Raw genomic sequence first — 24368 nt, 5'->3', positions numbered from 1 at the left:
TAAGGAAGAAGGAGAGATGGAAGAAAATGCAAAGTTGAGGAGTAACTTGAATGTGAGGGGTAATTGAGTCATTATAGTATTAAATATAATTGCAAATAAGGCCTTTAAACCTTTAAAAATATATCAAAATTATTTAAGTCTTATTTGCAATTATGTTTACTTTGAGGGCCCTTATTGTGATTGCCCCTTAATTTTATAATGAAGTTTTTTTAACAATTTTCTCACGTAAAAATCCATTTTCATTTTTAAATTATAAAATATTAATTAATTAAATGATATTGAGAATATTTCAAAAAAAAACTATCTTGTTATAAATCTAGCCAATAAAAATAGTGTTAAAAATAGGAAATATGTGTATTTTATTTTTGACAGAAAAGATATCAATTTATTTAATTACGATTAATAATTGTTTGCTTAGGAGTTAGAACTTACAAATATTCCTGTGATTCACTTACATTTAACGAAACGTGTCATGTCATGGCGATGGGCAAGACCAAACATAACGAAACATGATTTGGCCTTTAAAAAAGAAGAAGAAGAAGAAGAAGAAAAATGGAAAAACAAATTAACAAACTATTAAAAAATCAGAAAAAACGAGGAGCACGAGCTCTGTGCTTCGTGGCTACCACAAGAATGGGCGAACAAAGCTTGGTCTTCTGGCTAACACTGCAATTTGTGCTCAGCCCTCATCTTACTCTCTTTCTGACATTTCTAACCATCTACCATGGCGATCTCCCCACACCTTTGCACTCTCTCTACTGCTCGCACGGACCTCGCCTTGCCGTTGCTGGAGAACTTCTCTAGGATGGATTCTTTCCGGTTCGCGAAGCCTCTCTCTGTTAGGTGCTCCGCTGATTCTTCATCTTCTTCTGCTTCCGTGGAGTCCGATTTCGATGCCAAGGTTTTCCGGAGGAATCTAACGAGGAGTAAGAACTATAATCGGAAAGGGTTTGGGCACAAGGAAGCGACGCTTGAACTCATGAATCGCGAATACACCAGTACGTTCACTTCAGAATTATCTGAAAAAGGAAAAATCTTTCATTTGCTTGGCTAATTTTCTCTTTGAATTTTGTAATTATACCCTCTTTATCGTTTCAATTTCATTGGATGTCCCCATAGGGACTTGGAATTTTAGTAATCCAGTTGCTCTGTTGAGATTATTTTCTTCAATTTCATGATGAATTGGAAATTGAGATTAAAATTCGTGGTAATCTGTGGTTAATACCGCACGGGAGTATGCTGTCGCAATAGCTAATTCCTTGTGCTTAATCAACTCTAGATTTAATAAAATATTTCACTCCTAAGTTGGTTCCTTGATACATGCGGCGTTGAATTCTTTGCGATCTCTTGTTCTCTTGTAATTATACATGTGTTGTGTTGGTATTTTAGGTGACATCATTAAGACTTTGAAGGAAAATGGATACGAGTATACATGGGGTAACGTCACAGTGGCGCTGGCTGAAGCTTTTGGCTTCTGCTGGGGAGTTGAACGGGCTGTTCAAATTGCTTACGAGGCTAGAAAACAGTTTCCTACTGAGACAATCTGGCTTACCAACGAAATCATCCACAATCCAACTGTTAATAAGGTCTAACGTATTTTATCATTATCAATATTCTTGAATTTTGTTTGTACCTTGGTTCTTGGTAATTGCCATGTATGGGTAATTAGTAACAGGCATTAATAATCATTTCTTAGCTACTCTATGTCGTAAATGTGGGGAATTCGGCAATGGCAAACGGCAATTGATTTATCTTGAAGCAAGCTTAAAAATAGCTTTTCTAATTGAAGTGTACGATCTTGTTTTGAGGGTCTGTAATATGAAATCGACTTTTGTGGTTGGGATAGTGATACTTCTGTGAACGCACCTGTTCAGTTTAAGAGGTTGCTAAGTTGTCTCATTTTGGTAGATTTTCTATGTCATTGTCTCATTTTCTTTACGTGCTATCCTTTCACATATTAGGCAATTTTCATTCACCAATTCTTGTCCGTTACATGGTTAGTGAACCTGAAGAAATATTAATGCAGCGATTGGAAGAGATGGAAGTGCAGAATATTCCTTTGAAGGAAGGCAATAAACAATTTGATGTTGTCAACAAGGGTGATGTTGTGGTTTTGCCTGCTTTTGGAGCTGCAGTGGAAGAGATGTTGACTTTGAGTGAGAAAAATGTACAAATTGTTGATACAACCTGCCCATGGGTTGTAAAGGTATTCATTTACAGAGGTCGATTTCTGTTGCACTGCGTTCTCTCTGTAAATTGAATTCTTAAGCTTGCGTTTTTTCATCCCATATACTGACAAGATTTCTTCATTAAATTGCTTGAAGGTCTGGAATACTGTTGAAAAGCACAAGAAGGGAGAGTATACATCAGTCATACATGGTAAATATGCTCATGAGGAAACTATAGCAACTGCATCATTTGCTGGAAATTATATCATTGTGAAGAATATGGCTGAGGTTTGTCCTATGTTCCAGCTATTACTGATTTTCTTTGGGTGAAACTGTGAATGTCTTAAGTTGAAGAAAGTTTCGTTCTCTTATGATACTATAAATTATGCATTCTTGTTATTTTTTTATTTTATTTTATTTTATTTATTTTTTGGTTACTTGCATTCTTCTTGACTTGATACAGGCTGAATATGTTTGTGACTATATTCTTGGTGGTGGACTTAATGGATCCAGTTCGACGAAAGATGCGTTTTTAGAGGTAATTTTTTCTGTCGCATATGAATTATGGTGCTTTTGCAATTAATTCTCTGGTCTTCGTTGTGATCATTATTGGCATTTTCTGGTAGAAATTTAAATATGCTGTTTCTGAGGGGTTTGACCCAGACAATGATTTGATTAAAGTGGGCATTGCAAACCAGACAACAATGCTCAAGGGAGAAACTGAAGAGATTGGTTCGTTACTATTGTACAATCTCAATTCATCTCTTTGGAGAAAGAATTATGATTTGATATTTATTTATTTTCTCATTTTGCAGGTAAACTATTGGAGAGGACCATGATGCGTAAATATGGCGTGCAAAATGTCAATGAACACTTCTTAAGTTTCAACACCATTTGTGATGCTACTCAGGTAATTTCTCTCCTGCAGTCATAGATGTTCCTACTTTTTTTAAATTCGTTGCAAATGTGGTAAATTCACCTAGTGGGATAAAGGCTTGTTGTTGCAAATGTGGTAAATTCTTTTCCCCCCTTTATAGTTGGCTTTTTTTTTTTTTTGGGAGGGGGTGATTTTTCTTATTGAAGCTCTATAAAATCTTGAGCTTCCCCTTGCTTTGCTTTCTCCTCATCCTTTCCCTTTTCTAATAAAATACAATTTGTCTCTAGTCTAATCACCAGATAAACTAAAATTTTTATCCATTTTCAGGAGAGACAAGATGCTATGTACAAGCTGGTGGAGAAAAATTTGGATCTTATGCTTGTAGTTGGTGGGTGGAACTCAAGCAATACATCACACCTGCAAGAGATAGCGGAGGAACGTGGGATTCCTTCTTACTGGATTGATAGTGAGCAAAGAATTGGTCCAGGAAACAGAATAGCATACAAATTGATGGTGAGCTTGAACATAGTGATATACACCTAGACAACTTTTATTAGCTCTTTTCTCTGTCGATTGATATCCTTTTTGGGTCTATCAGCATGGTGAGCTGGTGGAGAAAGAAAACTGGCTGCCAGAGGGTCCAATAACAATTGGCATAACCTCTGGTGCATCCACACCTGACAAGGTAATTTCTATTGCCTATGAAATGATAAAACTGTCCGTTTGGTAGACAAAATAAAAAAAAAATAGAGAAAAAAATTATTTTGAATGAGAATGGCTCTCATTTTCCTATTATCGAAATGTGAAATGAAAGAATCAATATTGTGAAGTAATGATTGCAAAATTATGATAGATTTTGTCTGGAGAAACCAAAGCTTGCATTCTCATTCTTTTCATTGGATTCTCTAGTATGGTTATGCGGTGGAAAAGCTAATAAATTGTGCTTGTAATTGGTTCTGAATCAGGTGGTTGAAGATGTGCTCATCAAGGTGTTTGACTTGAAACGTGAAGAAGCTCTGCAGGTCGCGTAAAGTGAGTTTGTGTCATAGATCGTCAATGTTTAAAGCAAACGAGATAACCTAGTCCTATGTTTAGAGCTACACAATGTCAGGAGGTGAATGTTAAACATAGTCTTTTCGAAGTTGTCAACTGTTGTAGACAAGTGCGTGGGGGTTATATTTTTGTAAATCTTGGCCATGTGAAATGAAATTGCTGATGGCCGATGAGAGTGTCCCCCTTTGGAAATGGAAACGTTAGCGAGTAGTTACCTAGCAAAGCATAAAACGAAGCATAAAATGAAGGGGAAAACTTGTTGAAAATACTCATGGAAATTATCCCCTTGAATCTGCTCATAAATATGGTCCAAAAAGAAATCTGCTCAAAAAAAAATTATTATTAGGAGACTTAAAGTGCGTGTATATCGAAGATGTCTATCCAGGTTGTATTATACTCTTTTTGTCTCAAATCATAAAATATTTTTAAATAAAATTTTATATATCAATAAACTTTATTGAATGTACTTAATAATATTTATTTTTTCAACACAAAAATATAAATTTTTAAAAATATTTTTCATTTAACAACTTTAAATTTACATGTAATTAGTATTAAATGCATACATGCATACATATGTGTGCGCATATATATATATATGTGTGTGTAAAAAGGGTAATATTAAAATTATTAAGAGGCTTAGAGTGCATGTATATTAATGTAAGATGTCTATCCACTGTGTTATATTTTTTTTTCTCAAATTAAAATATTTTTAAATAAAATTTTATATATCAATAAACTTTATTGAATATATTTAACACTATTTATTTTTTAAAAAAAATATAAACTTTCAAATGTAATTAGTATTAAATACATACATACATATATATAGATATAGATATAAAGTGTAATATTAAAATAAGTTTATTTAATAAATTTTTAATCATCTTAAAGAGTTATATTTTGGAGTGTCAAAAGTCTTTCAAAAATGTTTTATAATTTGAGATAGAGGAAGTATTATAAAATGACAGCTATTTAAATATTTTATTTTTGATTGTAACTTTAATGAATAAATTTAAAATGACAAAGCCTTATTCATTGTGTTTTTCTTTTTCAATTAAACATATTAGGGTATTAGGTGGAACTTGAGAATCTAATAGAGATGAGAGCTATATGTGGACTTAAGAGATGAAAGGTAAGGTAGAGCATGTGACGAAAGGTAACTAGATCTTAGGTACCAAGCTCATACTTTAGATGGTAAGAGGTCTGAGTTTCTTTAACCATCAACTCTTAGATTCAATTCTTGAGGTGATGGGAATGGAGAAAATATACTTGGGCGGGCTACTTTCATTTGGGACCTTATAATGCTCGAATTCATATTAGTCAAGATTATTGGCTTTGGATACCAAATGATTATACAAAAAATCTAGATCTTAGGTTGTATATGGCAGAGAGCTTAGCGCTGTAACTCGTAAGTCATATTGTCTACAATCATGAATGTTGCGGCCTCCATTATACAAGGCAACCATGACAATTCATGTATTTAGTGATATAACTAGCCATTCCTCTTTATATAAATGCCAAGTTAGGGAAGTTCTACCTTCTAACTATGATAATTCATGCATGCAGAACGGACTTGTGCATATATATATATATATATATATAAATACTTAGGTAGATGGGATGCACTAAATCATTTATTTTTTATCTAATACAAAATATGACATTTAGATAGTTGAAAAGCCTTGAGTCGTGTTAAGCTTCTCAAAAAAACTAGTGTAGTAGTATGAGCACCCTAAATCATTCCATCTTCAAGGAGAAAGTAATTTGCAACTAAATCAAGCCAATGATCATGACAAGTTAAAAGCTCATAGTTGAAGTTGAGAGTTTAAGAAAGAAATTAAATGTTTATATTTGATTTTAATGTAAAGAAAATGTGTAGGAAACAATCAAGTAACAAAGTAGCTTCCCAAAATTATATTCCACCACTTCTACCCTTGTTCTTACTTACCTTGTTTTAAATTCAATTGCCTTCTTCAATTGATGTGTGAAGGTGTCTTAAAGACCATTAAGACTAGGTGATAGTGATTAGAACCTAGTAACCACTTAGAATCCAATGCACAAACCACCTAAATAGATACACCAATTTGTGATTCAATCCTTGAAACTAGTCTTAACTCTTGCTTTGACCATGTTTAATACCTTAAACCAATCAAGATTATGATATTAACTAAAATTTAAGAAGTAAACAATAGCTAATACAAGTCTAAATAGCAAGAGATTGAAATGTAAATATGTATTTATTTATCAAAACCTTGAGGCATAAATACAAACACTTAAAATACACAACTAGTTCAAGAATTAAATATACATCTTCTTCTTTTTGAAGCATAAATTTCAACCATAATAATTAATTGAAGACCTAGAATCAATCGTCGAGAGCATGAATTATAGAATTAAAGAAGGAGAAGAAAAGAATTCAAAGAAATTAAAAGAAAAAGAAAATGTTTAAGAGAACTCAAGATGTGGCTTTATCTTTCTTAAAAAGTTTTGAGAATCTAGCCTTTTATGATAAATTCTCCTTGAATCTAAGCTTTAATCCTCCTTAACATGACTTCCACGATAGTTGCTTGAGATGAAGGAATGTAGCTAGGAAAGTGTGAGAAAATGAGAGAAAATTCGGATGAAGTGGTGTTGAAAATTTCAAAAAAGTGAGAGAGAATAGGTATGAATTGTGATGTGAAAGATGAGTTAATGAGTGTGTGCACAACCCAAAATCCCTATCTTCAGCTTGTGATAGTGTAAAATGAGTAAAATAGGATGGTTTTGAGGTGATTAAAGCCATAAAATATCTAAAACTACTTAACAAACTTGATTAGGAGGTTTGAGAATGAATATGGTCACCATTCAAGCTATGTTAACTTAGATTCACATGTAGCTCTTGTAAGATGCTCCACACTTGATTAGAACTCTCTAAATACTTCTAAAAGATGATCAAAAGGTGATTAAAGGTTGCTTGATCGAAATCATCAATGCTTAGAGTCATTATAAGCTTGTTAAATCAACTCTTGCACATCAATCAATCTAGGGTCCTTTTGCTTTGTAGTTTGTCTTATAATCTCATCTCTTGGCAATTTAATTTTCATCCAAATCCTTGTTTGCGCTTGCAATTATACACATAAGAGTGATCAAACCATATGTGAAAAATTTCAAATCAAAACTTAAAGCTAATTGTAGGTATAATACAATTTCCAAGCTCTTAGATTATAAAACATGATAACCTAGTATTAATATTTTTGTTTTGAAACATCCCATGACTTATGTCTTTTGATGCCTCTTTATAACTTAAAATGAATTTAAATCTCAAACTTATTCCATTGATTTTAGGAAGACAAAAAATACAAAATAAACTAATGTCTCTAAATTGCCCAAAAATTGTCAAAATGACCAAAATACTCTTAGACTATGAATGAACCTTAATGATTCTAAAGGCCTAGAAATGCCTAAATATATAAGAATTAAGTTCTCAATGATGTAACGATGCAACCAAATCAACATAAAATATATACAAATAATGTAATATGTCAATTGTGTTAAATATAAATTGATTTTGATATTAATGATAGTAGAGAGAGAAAAGACATGAAATCAAATATGCATTTTGTTATAAAAATAAAATTAATTTAAAAAAAGTCACACAAGATTTTATTTAGATTACTTAAAACATTTTAATTGAATGGACTATAAATGATATAATATATCTGGCCTATCTAAGTATTTCTCTATATGTACGGATGTAAATTAGGCGAGATTCTTGCTTTCCGGGAAATTCGAAAGTGGGCAAAAAGAAGGGAGTAGAAATTTAACAAAAATATGTATTTAAAGTAAAAAGGTATTTCAACAAAATAAAGACAATTAGATTACATAATTTTAATTTCATTTCAGAAAAAATTATTTAAGTAAAAAATATATAATTTGAATATGCCGAAAAAGATTCAATTTGTTTATATAAAGTGAATATGTTAATAAGACTTTGGATGTTGGAATTTGACCAAAACTTTATACATTAAATTATAACTACTGCAATTTGCAACAACGGTCCCATGGTCTAGTGGTCAGGACATTGGACTCTGAATCCAGTAACCCGAGTTCAAATCTCGGTGGGACCTTTTTCTTTTTTGTTAAAATTATCACCCTTATCTAATCTTTGCTTGCTTATTAGACGGCCACAAAAGCTTGCGTTGCATCCATTTCCCGCTAAACCCAACAGTAATGCTTCTCACTCTTGTTCCTTGCCAATACTCTTGCGTCTGAAAGAGAATAATAGTATTCCAATTCCCTTTTGCATCCAAAAATCAAGCTGATTCAACAAGTACCCTCCAGTCTCCTCCTTCCAACCCTGCATGAAACGTTGCTATACCAAACATGTAGTGTTGATATGTAATTGGACGTGTGAGTGTCTTATAGGTTAAATCTCTCTTGTCAGTTTTCAACCTTGCGATGTTCATCGGCAATTCTCACCTTTCTGCTTCACTCCTCCCTTCCTTGGTTCAAAAATTTCCAAAGCTTTCTCACTCTCCCACTTTGAATTCCACTCAATCCCCATCAAACGTTTCTCTCACCCTCCATGAATTTCACCCCGATTTAGAAGAAACCCAGCAGATCCATGCCCACTTGATCAAAACCTGTTTCAATTCCAGTGATCAAATCCCTTTTACTGCACTTCGTAGTTACTCTAGTTATTTATCGCTTCACAGTTTCCTGCTGACCTCTTACATCAAGAACAGTTGCCCCGTAGAAGCTGTGAAGATCTATGCCCATATGCGTAGAACTGACTCAGAACTGGACAATTTCCTCGTACCGTCAGTACTCAAAGCTTGCTGCCTAATTTCTTCTATCCTGCTAGGGAAAGAGATACACGGTTTTGCGGTGAAAAATGGATTTGATGGGGATACTTTTGTTTGTAATGCCTTAATCCTGATGTACAGCGAGTGTGGAAACCTAAAGCTTGCACGCCTGTTGTTTGATAAAATGGTGAACAGAGATGATGTTTCTTGGAGTACCATGATTTGGAGCTACAGTCGAAGTGGGCTGTGTGACGAAGCGTTGGATCTTCTTAGAGAAATGCACGCCCATGGAGTTAAGCCTAGTGAGGCTGCATTGATAAACATGGTTGCTGTCTTTGCACAATGTGCAGATTCAAAATTGGGTAAAGCCATGCATGCTTATGGAGTGAGGAATCAGAAATGTGAGAAATCTGGAGTTCCTCTTACAACTGCTTTAATAGATATGTATGCTAAATGTAACACTATAGCTTATGCAAGAAGACTCTTTGACGGGTTTTCTGAGGCTGGGATAGTGTCGTGGACTACTATAATTGCAGGATGCTTTCATTGCAATGATTTAAATCAAGGGGTTAGATTTCTTGCCAATATGTTGAAAGAGGGTCTGTTTCCAAATGAGATTACACTGCTCAGTTTTTACAAAGAATGCGGATTCATAGGAGCTCTGGGACTTGGCAAGTGGTTACATGCCTTTACTTTAAGAAATGGATTTAACATTTCCCTGGTTCTGGCTACCGGTCTGATTGATATGTACGGAAAATGTGGTGATTTTGGAAGCGCAAGATCCGTTTTTGATAGCGTTACTAACAAAGATTTAACAATGTGGAGTGCTATGATTTTTGCTTATGCACAATCCAATTGTATAGACCAAGCTTTTGACACCTTTGTCCAGATGACTAGTTGTGGAATAAGACCAAATAAGGTGACCATGGCTAATCTCCTTTCGTTATGTGCAAAAGCTGGAGCCCTTGAAATGGGCAAGTGGGTTCATGCTTACATAGACAAGCAAGACATTAAAGTAGATATGATTCTGGAAACTTCTTTGGTGGACATGTACGCCAAGTGTGGTGACATAGATGCAGCTTACCAGCTGTTCACTAAAGTCACTGACAGAGACATACTGATGTGGAACACTATGATATCAGGTTTTGCGATGCATGGCTATGGCAAGGAAGCATTAGAACTCTTGAGAGAAATGAAAAGACTAGGAGTCATCCCTAATGACGCCACATTTATTGGAGTTCTTCATGCTTGTAGTCATGCTGGACTTGTGCTGGAAGGGAAGAAACTCTTTCAGAAAATGGTCCTTGAATACAATTTAGTTCCAAAGGTCCAGCACTATGGCTGTATGGTAGACCTTCTTGGTCGAGCCGGATTTCTTGATGAGGCTAAGGAACTAATTAGCAGCATTCCCATGAGGCCAAACATGGTTGTGTTAGGATCTCTACTAGCTGCATGTAAAGTCCACAAAAATCTCAAACTTGGGGAATGGGCTGCTGAACAGTTTCTTTCATTAGAACCTGAAAAATGTGGCTATAATGTTCTAATGTCAAACATATATGCAGCAGAAAATAGATGGGATGATGTTGCTGGTATAAGGAGAGCCATGAAGGATGTGGGAATTAGGAAAGAACCGGGGATCACAACCATTGAAGTGAAGGGCTCAGTTCATAACTTTGTAATGGGAGATAAGGCGCACCCAGCAGCTGAGAAAATTTATGAAATGATAGCAGAGATGAGAAAAAAGCTAGAAGATGCTGGATACACACCAGATACATCTTCTGTGCTGCAGAATCTTGATGGGGAAGAGAAAGAAACGGCACTGAATTATCATAGTGAAAGGCTGGCTATGGCATTTGGTCTTGTAAGCACAGCTCCAGGTGTTCCAATTCGATTAGTGAAGAACCTTCGAATTTGTAATGACTGTCACGCTGCAACGAAGTTGTTGTCCAAGATTTATGGGAGGGTGATAGTAGTAAGGGATCGCAATCGTTTTCATCACTTCAAAGAAGGATCTTGTTCTTGTATGGACTATTGGTAGGAACAGTAAAAATGAGACAGGGCGCATCAGAAATTACCTCGTTCGTGGATGTAGCACAATGATCGCCACTCGTCAAAATCTCTGAGATGAGCCTTAATTATTCATTTACGCCTTTGTAATTACGTCACCTATTCTATGGCTGGTTGTGAAATACATCTTATAAATTTTTGAGATGGGATTGCGCAATTGCGTAATATTCTAATTCTAATATTAATTAAATAGTATGTAAAATTGTATTTTTAATTTTTACTTACCTTCAATTATATATATATATATATATATTTACATTTTTTTGTAATCAACATAGAAAAATAATAAAAGCATAGGTACCAGAAGAAAATTAACTCACATGCCTGACAAAAATATTGGCAAAATATAATAATAAGAACTAAATCAAAAACAATTTAAACTATAAGCACGTAATTACATATTTTAAAGTATTAAATAGTAGTTTGACTTTAAACTTTAAATTATGAGATTCTAAACTCATTTTTTTGGTGCGTCTTTATTGTAAATAAAAGTTAATTTTAACGTTAGTTGATTAAAAAATAATTAAAAAATTTACAGAAAATGATCAAAAACATGAAAAAAGATTCAAAAATTACAAAGAATGACTCAAATTACAGAAAGGGATGATAAAAATTTTTAGTCTCTTTCTATAATTTTTGATGTCTTTTTTTGTCATCTTATTAATTAATAATCAAAATTAACTTTTATCAATGATAAATGTTACATTGCATTGCTTTCAAAACTTGAGATGATCCTTTAACCCCTATTTTAAAGCCATAATAATTAAATTAAAATTGAATGAATTTATGGAGATTAGGATATTTAAAAAAATAATATTTTGATTGCATTTTAAGTTTATTTACAATTACAATTTATAATTTCGATTTGATTTCTTAAATTAAATGTATTACATGCCAAATTCACGTTTGACTTCTATAGTTTGTATTTTGTAGCTGATATGCTTTAAATTGCCAACTTTGCCCAACAAATTAGCGGATGAGTTGGACGTTAGACAAATGTCGGGGTCTCTTGAGTTGCAAGTTAAAAGACTTACTTTACTTGAAACAAAATTACTGCAACAAACTGAGATAGTAATAAAGAAACTCTAGGATCAAGATACTAATTAAACACGAAATAAAAGGAGGGGGAAGCTTATAAAAAAGGAGGATTAAAAAAAGGTTAAAGAATATATTTTCCCTGTAAGTTTTTTTGGCTTGGTGTAATTGGAATTATTGACTTTTAATTGATGCAATATTATTCCAAAATTTAAAAAAAATGATGCAATTTTATCCTAAAGTAAGGTTTGACCAACATTAACTGTTAGTTGAAAACTCTGATAAGGGCTAATGAGCAATTTTGCCTTGAAAATTTTTTTGAACAAGTAATTAGTATGCTAAACTTTTTATTAGTGCAATGGTTTTGAGCTATCAATATTTGAATAAAAAAAATTAACAATCCATTATCATTGCTAAAAATGATTTACATTCATAGATTTTGACTAAAGGTCCTTCTTGAGGTTATTTTGACACAATTATTTCTATCCCGCGTACTCTATATACTTTCTTTTGAAATTTAAACTTACCCTTGTAGTATCTAAATAGTTCTTAGCTTGCATAAATTTAAATGCTTAAATGCAGACTTGTTCAAACTTGCTTGTGAGTAACATAGATTAGCTTGAATTTTGACTAGGGGGCATTCAACATAAATCAATCTAAAATCTTTTTCTAATTTTGGGTCATAACAAGTTTTGTTGATCTTTTCTTATGATTTAAAAGTTGATAACTCAAAACTATTGTACCAATTTAAAGTTTAGGATATCAATTACAATTTTAAATAACTTTTTGAGACAAAATTACTTTTTAATATTTAAAATAACAGTTAATGTTGGTCAACCATTATAATAGGGTGACATTACATCATTTTTAAAACTTTCAAAGTAGCATTAAGTCAATCAAAATTAAAGGATATCAGTTGCTTCTAACAAAAAACTTCCTAGACAAATTTGTCCTTTAACCCATAGAAAAGAAAAAGGAAAAAGAAAGTACCTTCGCATCTATCCCAAAAGTTGCACAATCATTTGGACGTAAAAGGAAGATGTGTATAAAAATATGAACGGATCAAATATCACGACCCTCTTGTTAACATTCCATGCCATAATTTAACCTCGAGATGCTCCTTAGAGAACAGCTGGATTTGCCAGCAACTTAATATTCAAATCTCTATCCTCTAAAATCTAAACTGGTAAAGCAAGATAGCAAGTATAAGGAGCCAGAAACGAGCTTTACCTCTAGCGAACAAGAACTAAAAACAGGAGTAGCAATCAAAATCCTTAAATCAGTACACTGTTGGTTGAAAAGCACAAGAAATTCCACCTGACTCAACTGACAGAATGAATAAATTCAGCGTGTGATTTTACTATGTTAAGACACGAACGCCTCGTGTTCGCAGACGGAAGATACATATGCTAAGATCAAGGAATTAAATACAAATGAGAATGCTTCTAATGAGTTATTTCAAAACAAACAGACAGAAGGTAGTCTTCAGTTGTTGGGATGCTTTATGATTCTTTGCAGAACCACAGTCCTTGCCTTCCTAATGTCACGGCTGCAAGTATCAGCTTGGACTCCCAGTTCTTCAACATTCTTCATAAACACTCCCAGCTTCTTCTTGATCTCATCTATTGCTTCCTTCACAGCTTCTACTTCAATGGCAAACTCTGCATTCTGAATTAAAGACTCAATCTCAATCTCCAACCGATCAATTAGAAGCCGGATGTTATCCAGATCCTTTATGGCAACAAAGGTACCAGCCTGCATTGAGCTTATCAATTCCTTCTGACCTTTCAACACATCTTCATATTTCTTCCACAGTGAATCTATCCACTTTCCCATTGACCCAATTGGGACGGAAGCAGCAGCAGCAAGAGCAGCTGCAACATGCGGAGCAGCAATGGCTGCTGCTACAACTGAGCAAATCAAAACAGCAGCAAATGTGGCCACAAATATTGTGCCAGTGACCTTCCTCCAAGTATGTGCAAGTTTAAGTTTCTTATCAAGCTTGTGTTTTCGGGTTTGCAACTTCTCAAGTATAAGTATCTGTTGCCTATAAACAGACTGAAAGATTTGGTAAAACTCTTTAGTGAAAGGATCACCAGCTGCCTTGAAATTCTTCAGCTCCTGCAATGTCCTATCATAACAGTTCCCAGGCAGCTTGGTCTCCTCATCGAACTGTTGAAGGGCCACGAGAATAAGCAACTGGCTGTCCCGAGCTCTCTGGAGGCACTTCTCTAATGCAGTACAGAAATCCAAAGTTTGCAAGCTATTCTCAAAGTACTCCTCAACCAACTCAAAGAGTTCTTGGCTTTTCCATATATCTTTCTTGCAGTTCAATATCACTTTCACAACTTCCTGATTCATCTCCAGAAGACATTCTGTGATTTGTTTAAGAGAATCAAAGGAAAGGGATCGGAGTTCCACACCAACTGCAAGAGTATTTATAACATGATTCGTTCTAACATGCAGGGTAGTGTCAAATGACTGCATATCAGCATCTAGCTCGCAGGCAGCTTCGTAAGAGCTCAATTCAGCTGCGTATTGCATATCAGTACTGGCATCAATAATAGCAGACGACGATTCAGGCATCTTCTTGCTGATATGGCTTCCCATTGCTTCGATAAATTGAAATCTGATTAAAGAAAGAGAAGAATCAGAATCAATTCAAATTTCAAAACCCCTTTATTAGAAAAAGACCACGAATTTCACCAAATTTTCTCTCGTCCGATTAGTAAAGCAAAAGGCCAATTTCCAAGTACAGCTCTCGAGAATAATAAATCTGACTTAAACCAGCAAGCACGAGGATAAGAATACCCTATTTGAACATACCAATTAATGTTATTGCGACAATCAAATCATCAGAGACAGGCACAAGAATATCGATAATGAAAATGAACCAACTGAAGCAAACAGATCCAGGGACCGATCCTTTAAAAGCTCGAACCTCTCGAAAGTGATTAACGAAGTGAATATAGATTATACTTCGGGATGATGACAAAGAAAATCGTTGAAGCTGACCGATGGGCTTTCGGTTTCTGAAATAGGGAAATAAATATAAAAGCAAGATGAAGAGCTTGAGGTGCAAGATAAACTTACACAGAATCTTCGAGGTTAGCAGATGTAGAACAGATAGGGGCCAGGAAATGTGGCGGGGTTTAGATTTGAGAATCGCTTGCACGCTTCAGAAAACAAAATGACGGTTTTGGGAATGAGAAGGAAAACGCGGGAAGGAATGTACCTTCTTCTCTCTCTAGAATTATCTCACTTTTAACGGTGTTTCAACGCGCAAAGCAACGATTTTCCCAAAAGGAAGAAGCGAACACGATGAGCTCAAAGAAGCACAAGCTTCTTCCGCTCAGGACCGGAAATTACGCAGGAAAACGCAGAAAACAACCAGCTAAAGATTCTGATATAAAAGTAACCAAAATTTGTGTGTATTATAAATAAATATCGGACAAGCCAATTAAAGTACAATCAAGTTATTAATAACAGTATCCAACTTTAATCTACGAGTCAAATGGAAAATTCCAAATCGGCCATTGCGTACAGAAAACAGGAAAATCCATGCTTGGATTGAGCGGCAAGGATTGAGGTATAAGTTTCTGAGGGATCTAATTAAAATGTGACAACATGATCGACAGTGTCGATTGCTGAATCAAAATATCTACCTTGAAGTTAGTTAGAAAGTGCTCAGAAGTATATGTGGTGCGAGAAAGAGATCAAAACATGGAGTGGCGTCGACTTTGGCGAATTGGCGCACATTTATGAATATGATCCATCTCCAGCTAGTTACTTAATGCGCAAGTAGTTAGAAAATAGAAAAATCACCCTAAAGGCCACTGGTAGAAACGTATTTACACTTACAGCCCCAACTTGGAGAAATCATCTTGAACAACCTCTAAAGAAAACAAAATGATCCTTAGTTGATTTTTGGGTTAATATGCAATTAGGATTATAAATTATCAATTCAAAAGCGATTTAAATCATATACTTGTAATGGGTATATTTTTCAATCCTAAGCAATTAAATTTAAAACATCATTACCCTATCGTTAATTTAGTCTGACGTTACGGTTAGTTAAAAAAAGAAAAAGTTTTTTTAACCAAATTTTTCTTGAGTGTCATGCTAGTAGTACAGGTCAATATTTTCAAATAGGTAAATTGGTAATCATAATAGACTTGACAAAAGCGCCCATCATTTTTCTTTCAAGTTTTTGTTACTCTCTCTCCATGTGTTTGATCTTTGATGTCTCACTCTCTCCTTCCTTTGATGAATCTCATCCGAACAAGCTCCAAAGACCTTGAAAATCTCATCCATGCTTTCTTATGAATCTCAATTTCTGCAAGATGCTAACCAAAATGACAAGTTGACAACACCAACATGCAATACTCAAACTCTCATAACACATGAAACAGTCTCGCAAAGACTTTGTCGAATGAGCTCTTTGACATTAAATCCCAAATGAGTTTCTTTTAAACACCTTATCTTGAAGGAAGTAGGGATGATGATTTTGGAGCTCGCCATGAGCCTTCTCTGTCTGGCTAACAACAATGTTGACAACATTCGCATGGCGGCACATAAAGTTATCTTGAGGCTAACGACCGATCAAGCAGTAGTATAGGTCTCAACATTGGGTAGATGAGTAGCGTCTTAGACCACAGATGCCAAGAGGGAGGGGGAACGTTGAAGAGAGAGAGTGTGTGAGTGAGTGAGAGAGGGGGGATTATCATGGCTTGTTTGACTTTATTCTAAACACCCATCCACTTGTCTATTTTTCCCACTTTTGCTTATTGAATTTCAAGCCACCCCCTATGAAGACCTTCACGTTGTCCTCCCCTTCTAATGCCCCCTATCACCATGCTAAATTCCCTTTCCCTTTACCTCCTCCTTCTAGCTTCATTAGTGAAGATAATGATGTCTCTATGTTAGTGAGGAAGCTCGTTGTTGCATTAGGGAAATCCTTTTGTTGCATTGCCCTTTGTCTCCTTCTCACCTTTCTCTGTCCACATTCAAGCCACAAGAGAGAAACAAAAGGAAGGTGCAAGAGGCTTGTTCAAGTTATTGTTGGGGGGTGGGGAGGAGGGAGGAAAAGGAAGAGAGTGAGACATAATGGGGAGAGAGAGAGGGGGGGACCAAAAGCTTGGAGAAACAAAAAATGATGGACCTTATTTTATCTAAAGTTACTATCATTAATTCCAAATTAACCATAAGAGCAAGGATAATTCAAGTTTAATTATTTAGAGTTTAAAATATACTGATTATGAGTATAGGATTCAAATCATTCTTGAAATTATAGTTTATGGTTCAAATTACATATTAATTTTTAGTTTTTTAAAAAAAGAAAAATACCTCTAAAGAAAACAAAATGACACATAACTCTAAATTATCGATAATACATTTCTAAATTACAAAAGTCTAGTTATGAATTATTGACAACTACTTGTAAATCATAAATATCTACAACTTAAATTTGATATATCAGACGTAACTGCAATTGTGATTATGAAAATTTAATTATAAATCATGTGCAATTTATTTATAAATTGGGGACATTAAAGGTAATTATAGTTGTAATTATGTGTTATTCACTAATAATTATGGAAGGAAACTTAGCAGTAAATCATTTAGAACTCAAATTTATGATATATTTTTTTACCGAACAAATTTATTATATCTGAGGCAATTACTCTTGTAAATTATGAAAACTTAGCAGTAATAAATAATCTAAAATCCAAAGTTGTCATGTTTAATTTATTATTGGCATTTCATGTTTTTGCAACTATATATTTTTTTTTTTACCAATTGCGACTATATTTTTTGTAGTTTATAAATAAGCTTTTTTGCAATTTATAGATGCATTGCCGGTAATTTATAGCTACGTATTGTTTAATTTTCTCCATAGACATTTTTGTCTTGACATTCTGCATGTTCAGCTAAAGGCTAAAGTGTAACTGTGCATGTAACCTATCAAAGCCGGGGTACTTAAGTGCAAATATATTTTTACAGATGCCCTTAGGTGGGATTTTCCCTTACAAATATTCTCCTTGGATAAGATATAACAATAATTTTCAAACAGACAAAACAATTATGAACAAAATGTTATGGAAAATTAATTAATTAATTAGTTATCAGATAACTTGACTTGTGAAATCTAGTCAAAATGCATATGTCACATAACTTTTAAATGGGTCGGTCCCATGTTCACACTAAATAAAAAAAGAAATTAGGTACATCAGCATAATAAGTGCCTCATAAGTCATGGTGATGGATTTTATAATAAATAATGTAATATGGAGCTTAGATGGTTGCTTTATAACAAAAATTCGGGTAGAAAATATATTTTTATACATTTTACAACGAATATTTTTCAACCTTTAAACCTAGACAATTCTTCAATTTTCAGTATATTATATATACACACACACACACACTCTTCACCCTTTAAACCTTGTATATATTTTCGATTTAGCTTTTTTTCTTGTCACATCTTCTATATGGCTTTTTGAATAAACTATTGTTTCTGGACCCCCAATGTTTCCAATGCACACCAAAAAATATAAAAAAAATTGTTTGACTCATATAAAAATAACAGTAAATATATGTAAAAATTAATTATTTTTAAAACATCACTTATACATTGATTAAATACTCTATTTTTATTTTTCTGGTAATTAAAAGTACCTTATTTTTATTTTGCATTAGCAAACAGGCCTCAAGCCATCAACCAGTGGAAAAAGAGCATGCTAAAAACGGAACGATGGAAAAAAAAAAAAAAAAAGACTAATAGGTTTAGTCGCTACGGGTGAACGCTGTGGCGAGCGCCTTCATGGAGGCAAGCGAGAAGACGAGTGTGGCGCAGCCAGAGCCGTCAACTGCTCTGGCGTACCTGGATCCTCACTACTGGTAACAAAGTTCGCTTTCTTCTTAACTTTGATTGACCGATGAATTTAACGGAACTTATGCTCCTTGGTATTATTGTGCGTTTAGGGACGAGAGATTCTCCAAGGAGGAGCAGTATGAGTGGTTCAAGGATTATTCCCACTTTCGACACCACATTCAAGCCCACGTTACTTCCCATTCCTCTGTAATTCCTTTTCTCGAATGAGTTATTATGCCTATTGCTCTGCTCCTTGCTCAATCATTTGTGTTAGATTTAGTTATCTGAGCTCGGATGTTTCTGGCATTTGACGCAACTCTTTTTCTAGTTATAGAAATAAAGAACGCACTAAACAGATAAGAAACTAGATAATAACATAAGAGAGCAGGAGTGCATGTCTAAACATAATGCTTCTTTTTATTAAATAAACAAATAAATAAAGCACCTGTCTTGGAAAAGGAAACTTTTTGACAGCGATCAAACCATTCTTTTACATGAAAATTGGATTTTTAATGACATCTAGTTCGATTAATTTGTTGTGAAACAGGACATGAATAAAGGGAGGGAGGGAGTACGGTAGAAGAAAACTATTTAATAGAATGAAATAGCTAGAGCCAGTAAACGATAAATCATATACTGCCAGTCTGCTAGAAGCTTTTGGTCTGTTTCTCTGATTTGTTCTCTATCATTATCAACATATGATAACTTCTTGATATGCTTTCAGTCAGGTTTTAACCGAAACCGTTCCTTTATTCTGAAGATACCAAATTTAGTTGACCAAAAAGAGAAGCAAGGAGAGAAAAATTATAAATGATTATTTATCAGTGGAATACACATGACAACCAATCATTTCACTCACCTCATCCACTTTTTTCAATCAAGACATTATTGCTGTAAAGCAAAGTGAGATGGGGGAAAAAGTTCAGGTATTCTTCAAAATCTTAATAGAGATGATTATTCAGATCGGACATCTGAGTGAAACCACAAAATCAGGGAGAGAAAGAAATTAGATAGTAATTGAATGTGAACTATGAGAACAAAGCTTTTTCCCCTCTGTTTGTCGTTCAATAACTGGCTTTTATTGAATTTATAAATTAGCCCAGTCCCATTATTTGGGAATAATAATGCTTGTCCCCTTTGCCTTTTTCAATGCAATGTGGCAACCATGCAGGTCCTGGAGCTTGGATGTGGAAATTCACAAATGTGTGAAGAGTTGTATAAGGATGGGGTAACAGACATAACATGCATTGACCTCTCATCTGTTGCAGTAGAGAAGATGCAAAAACGGTTATTTTCCCGGGGATTCAAAGGTTAGTTTGTTATTTGCCCAGAACACAACCTGGAATCCTACTTGCATATGGGCTTCTATCAGAAGTCTTTCTTTTACTTGGGAATTGAGATACTGATGGATCCATAACTTTCAGGCTAGAATATCTCAAGGCCTATGAGAAGAGAATGAAGACTAAGGAGAGTATAAGGGACTGGCTAGAGGGAAGAGAAAGAGAGTTGGGTTCTGTCAGTGGCTCTTGGGATGTGTGTGTGTGTGTGTGTGTGGCCCCCGGGGGGGGGGAGTGTGTGTGTGTGATTGGAGATGTCTATAAAATGGGTATGGAGGCATGTGAGAGGGGAGGGCAGACAGTGACTCTGTGAGGTGATTGTCTGGTCTCTTGAATAGGTTTAGGGTGGGAAAGGTCTTTTCGGTATTGTAATCTACTTTGTATGTGGGAGGGTTCTTTTTTTTTTTCATTTTTTATTGTCTTTTATCTATTGTGTGAGCTTTGAGCTACCGTAATCACACTCCTTCTTTAGGAGATTATTTTCATATGTAATGTAAACCAGTGTTGGATTCCCATCAGACGCATATCCAATTATCCAGGTAATTTAACTTCATGCTTTTGGAGGGGAGGGGAGGAAAATTCATTAATCTTTTTCCTCCCCTTATTTTTGTTTTTAGCCAGACAAGAGGAGCACCTCCTCCCTTTTATTGTTTTTAAGCAAATGAGGCGAGAAGATCAAGATTCCTCCTCTCCCATCCAAATCCCTCCTACCAAACCCTTATCTCGTAGTTCTCTGTTTTCAGAATATTATATTATAATTGAATTATAAATGAAGGAAAGATGAACTGGGATGGAATGTATTTTCCTTCAAGCCGTAAGTTCTGCCCACCAAAAATTTCAACATCAAATATCTTATGTTATTCTCTTTGCTTATTTGTTAATGGAGATCAACGTAATAACTATTGGAATTTAGTTCATTATATCTTAAATTTGAGCATGTTTTACTATGGTCATTTCTTTGGTTAGACATAAAAGTGCTGCAAGCTGACATGCTGGAGCTGCCGTTTGGTGATGAATGTTTTGATGTAGTTATTGAGAAAGGAACTATGGTAAAACTAATTAAGTCAAATTATTTTCCCTTGGCCTTCAATAGAATTCTGATTTCATATTCTAGCTTGATAAATATAATTCCTTTATAATTGAGTCTCTGCTTCATTATTCAATATGCACATGTTATCTTTTTGAAGGATGTATTGTTCGTGGACAGTGGTGACCCATGGAATCCGAAGCCTGAAACTATATCAAAGGTTATGGCCATGCTGAAAGGTGTTCACAGGATATTGAAATCAGATGGCATATTTATCTCGATAACTTTTGGCCAGGTTTCAAGTTTGAATTGCTTTGTCTTGTGTCTTTGTAAACGAGTTTCTCTTGTGATTCTGATCTAAATTTAAACGCTTGACAGCCACATTTTAGGCGTCCTATATTTAATGCTCCAGATTTTAGCTGGTCTGTTGAGTGGATCACCTTTGGTGAAACTTTTCATTATTTTGTCTACGTGTTGAAGAAGGTTAGTCTCTATAAGCTCCCTTGTGTTTCCTTGTAATAGGGACATGTTAAAAGATTACCTTCCATTCTTCTTTTAGTTAAAAAAAAAAGAAAGAAAAGAAGTAAGAAATCCATATGATAATTTATTTTTGCAATCCCAAATTATAAGTCACTCCAATATTCTGATGGCACGTTACATATTTTTTACGTTTGATAACTCGTGAAGTAACTATTAGAATGTGAATCTGAGGGTTTAGCTCGTTTAATTTGATTTTATACTGGTTCTGGTTTGAAGTATGGTTATGCATAACAATTTGGTCAGGGTTATGATTTATATACTTGTACTCAGTATTCTTTATGCATGTTTAACCTACTATAAGCTTGAATTTTTTTAGGGACGGAGATCATCACATGAGGACATGCCTGTCAAGAGGTTTGAAGCGCCCTATCTTAATCTACTTCATGAAGAGTTAGAAGGTGAAGATTACGTTTTTCGAATCAATGTTGATGAGTTGAACTGTTGAGCTGTACGTTCAGAGTACATGTTACCAAATTTCAGTCTTTCTGCTGCAATTTTTTTTTTTTAAAACATTTATTGTTGAAGGAATGGAATTTACCCCCCCTAGTAGGATAAGATTTGTTGTAGGAATGAAATTTTCCAAAACATCTACATTTGATTAGAACTAAAACAGTTCGGTGTGTTGAAAGTGAACATCTATCTTTAGTCGCTATCCCTTGGCATAGCTTGGACGAAATATTTTGCCAAGACTTCGTAAGTTTGTCATTAATATCCTTGAAGCTCGTTGTTTACTTAGCTATATATACTCTGGAACCCATTCTAATTTTCACTTGCAAAACCGGTGAGGGAGTTTCTTTCTCCTCATTTGCATGGAAGGTAACTTCATCACTTCAGCTTAAAAACTTGTGTTCTTGTTAAGAGGTCATGATCTCTTACACTCAAGATCATTCAAATTCATTAAACCCTTAGTGTTGTACTGTGTTGAGGTTTAGTTTTAACTGTGAGAATGAAAAATACTGTAACAAGGTTTGGATATTTTTTAGGAAAAACATAATCTTTGATTTTTATAATTTCATCAGATTTTGCTTTTAGTTCCTGTAATTTTTTTTTAGTATTTTCAATCTCTATCGAGATTAAAACTATTAAAAAAATAAAAACTAGAGGGACTTGAAAAACAAGGGTTACCTTATTTTTTAGAAATTATAGAGATTGAAAACATGAAAAAACAATTGTAAGAATTGAAAACAAATCTTGATAAAATTATGAGAATTAAAGATTGTATTTTGCCTATTTTTTATGCCGTCTTTGCCGCTTGAATATGGTGTCCAATAGATGAAAAGCATAATCAATTCTCTAATTCGGTTTGCGAATGATTCAGATGACTTTTCATGATGAATTATGTTGCATGAGTTTAATATTAGGATTGTAGAACTATAAAGAAAACGATCCTCGAGAGTTGATGCAAGGTATCATGTCACGTAAAGATATTTATTTTTTTTCAAATAATATCTACTGTTGATTTAAAATTATTGTTGAAATATTTTTATATTAAATTTATCAAAATAAAATTATAAAAAATTATAATATTAAATATGGACCGTTTAAAGAATATTTAGATGATCAATTAATTAAAATTATAAAATTTTTAATATTAAATTAAATTTTTTTAATTATATTTGCACCATTGTTAATTGGTAAAAATTATTAAAAAATAAAATTAAATTGAGTATTCAAATTAAATTTGTAATGGTTAGATTAGTGATAAATAAATTTATTGAATATTTCTATATTTTTTATTTTAATAAATATAAAAATAAAAGTAAAAAATTTAAATTTAAACTATCTAAATCTTACAAGGGTGATAAATACTGCAATATTTATCCTCTAATAACATAAAAAATAATTCATATTTAATATTATAATTTTTTATAATTTGTATATATTTTATTTTTATAACTATAATATTAAAATATTTAAAAAAATAATTTTAAATCAACGGCGAGAATCATTTAAAGAAAAATGAATGGCTTATATCACCTTACAAGGTGATGAGCGCACGGTGCACCGAATGCGTTTTTGAAGTTATCCGTGTTTTATTAATTTAATAATGCCTGTTAATTTTATTTTAAATTTATAACGTGGTGTTTTAGATATCAGTATATTTAAAGCTCGTTAATAATTTTTATTTTTCATGAAAATCTCTAAAATAAAAACCGATTTTCATCGGCTGATTAAACATACAAGGCCGATATTAAAACAACTCCTTTGAGCAGGGCCGTGCGTGGCTGTAGGCAATCAAGGCTGGTAGTCTCGGGCTTTATCAAACTTTTATTTATAACTCATATAATTATTATTCTCATTAGTCATTGGTATCATTAGTTTGTTTTATGCCTTTATGTTAAAAATTATTGTCATAATATTCACATACTACTCCAATATATAAGACAGAGTGAGAGCATCTTGTCAATAACAATTCCCATTTCTCTTTGTTGAACTAATTTTGCTATTTGTTGTTTTTTTTTTTTTGTTTTTGGTACAAGTAGGGGCTATATGTCCAAACAAAAGAAAAAGAAAAACACAAAAAGAACAAATCAACACTCTCTCAAAATAAACACCCAAACCTGCTAAATAAGCTAATGGCACCTCCTCAACAACATTATCCC

At 33.8% G+C, this 24368-nt stretch overlaps 4 protein-coding genes and 1 non-coding gene across 9 annotated transcripts; 4 read left to right on the top strand and 1 right to left on the bottom strand.

The window, feature by feature from the left end:
• Nucleotides 1-620: 620 nt before the first annotated feature.
• Nucleotides 621-4268, top strand: LOC129292032 (4-hydroxy-3-methylbut-2-enyl diphosphate reductase, chloroplastic). The gene is made up of 10 exons (XM_054929527.1): nucleotides 621-998; nucleotides 1390-1586; nucleotides 2027-2206; nucleotides 2325-2456; nucleotides 2632-2706; nucleotides 2795-2900; nucleotides 2984-3078; nucleotides 3373-3558; nucleotides 3644-3730; nucleotides 4011-4268. The coding sequence occupies exons 1-10, from the start codon at nucleotides 725-727 to the stop codon at nucleotides 4074-4076; spliced, it is 1398 nt and encodes a 465-aa protein (XP_054785502.1). The 5' UTR covers nucleotides 621-724; the 3' UTR covers nucleotides 4077-4268.
• A 3867-nt stretch (nucleotides 4269-8135) lies between these two features.
• TRNAQ-CUG (transfer RNA glutamine (anticodon CUG)) lies at nucleotides 8136-8207 on the top strand. Its single transcript has one exon. It is a non-coding gene; the product is annotated as a tRNA-Gln (tRNA).
• Nucleotides 8208-8312: 105 nt separating this feature from the next.
• LOC129293368 (pentatricopeptide repeat-containing protein At4g21065-like) lies at nucleotides 8313-11096 on the top strand. Its single transcript, XM_054931290.1, has one exon. It carries the CDS (start codon nucleotides 8539-8541, stop codon nucleotides 10921-10923), a length of 2385 nt encoding a protein of 794 aa, XP_054787265.1. The 5' UTR covers nucleotides 8313-8538; the 3' UTR covers nucleotides 10924-11096.
• Nucleotides 11097-13281: 2185 nt separating this feature from the next.
• On the bottom strand, nucleotides 13282-15730 carry LOC129293425 (UPF0496 protein At4g34320-like). 5 transcript variants are annotated; one of them, XM_054931387.1, is made up of 3 exons: nucleotides 15081-15605; nucleotides 14694-14799; nucleotides 13282-14616 (listed from the first exon to the last, which is right to left on the bottom strand). In XM_054931387.1, the coding sequence occupies exon 3, from the start codon at nucleotides 14595-14597 to the stop codon at nucleotides 13473-13475; it is 1125 nt and encodes a 374-aa protein (XP_054787362.1). In that variant the 5' UTR covers nucleotides 14598-14616; nucleotides 14694-14799; nucleotides 15081-15605; the 3' UTR covers nucleotides 13282-13472. The 5 variants fall into 5 exon arrangements, with proteins under 5 accessions (XP_054787362.1, XP_054787361.1, XP_054787358.1 ...); XM_054931386.1 differs by lacking the exons at nucleotides 14694-14799; nucleotides 15081-15605 and adding an exon at nucleotides 15653-15730; XM_054931383.1 differs by lacking the exon at nucleotides 14694-14799 and having other exon boundaries at nucleotides 15081-15604.
• Nucleotides 15731-18730: 3000 nt separating this feature from the next.
• LOC129293622 (uncharacterized) lies at nucleotides 18731-22457 on the top strand. Its single transcript, XM_054931683.1, has 7 exons — nucleotides 18731-18887; nucleotides 18972-19068; nucleotides 20033-20171; nucleotides 21165-21247; nucleotides 21386-21520; nucleotides 21604-21708; nucleotides 22082-22457. The coding sequence occupies exons 1-7, from the start codon at nucleotides 18811-18813 to the stop codon at nucleotides 22208-22210; spliced, it is 765 nt and encodes a 254-aa protein (XP_054787658.1). The 5' UTR covers nucleotides 18731-18810; the 3' UTR covers nucleotides 22211-22457.
• Nucleotides 22458-24368: the final 1911 nt, after the last annotated feature.

The sequence above is a fragment of the Prosopis cineraria genome, unplaced genomic scaffold (assembly GCF_029017545.1).
Source record: "Prosopis cineraria cultivar Desert tree isolate PC_DT_omini unplaced genomic scaffold, ASM2901754v1 PC14, whole genome shotgun sequence".
Classification (NCBI taxonomy): Eukaryota; Viridiplantae; Streptophyta; class Magnoliopsida; order Fabales; family Fabaceae; genus Prosopis; species Prosopis cineraria.
The sequence above is the reverse complement of the archived record's forward strand: the minus strand, read 5'-3'. Positions and strand labels throughout refer to the sequence as shown.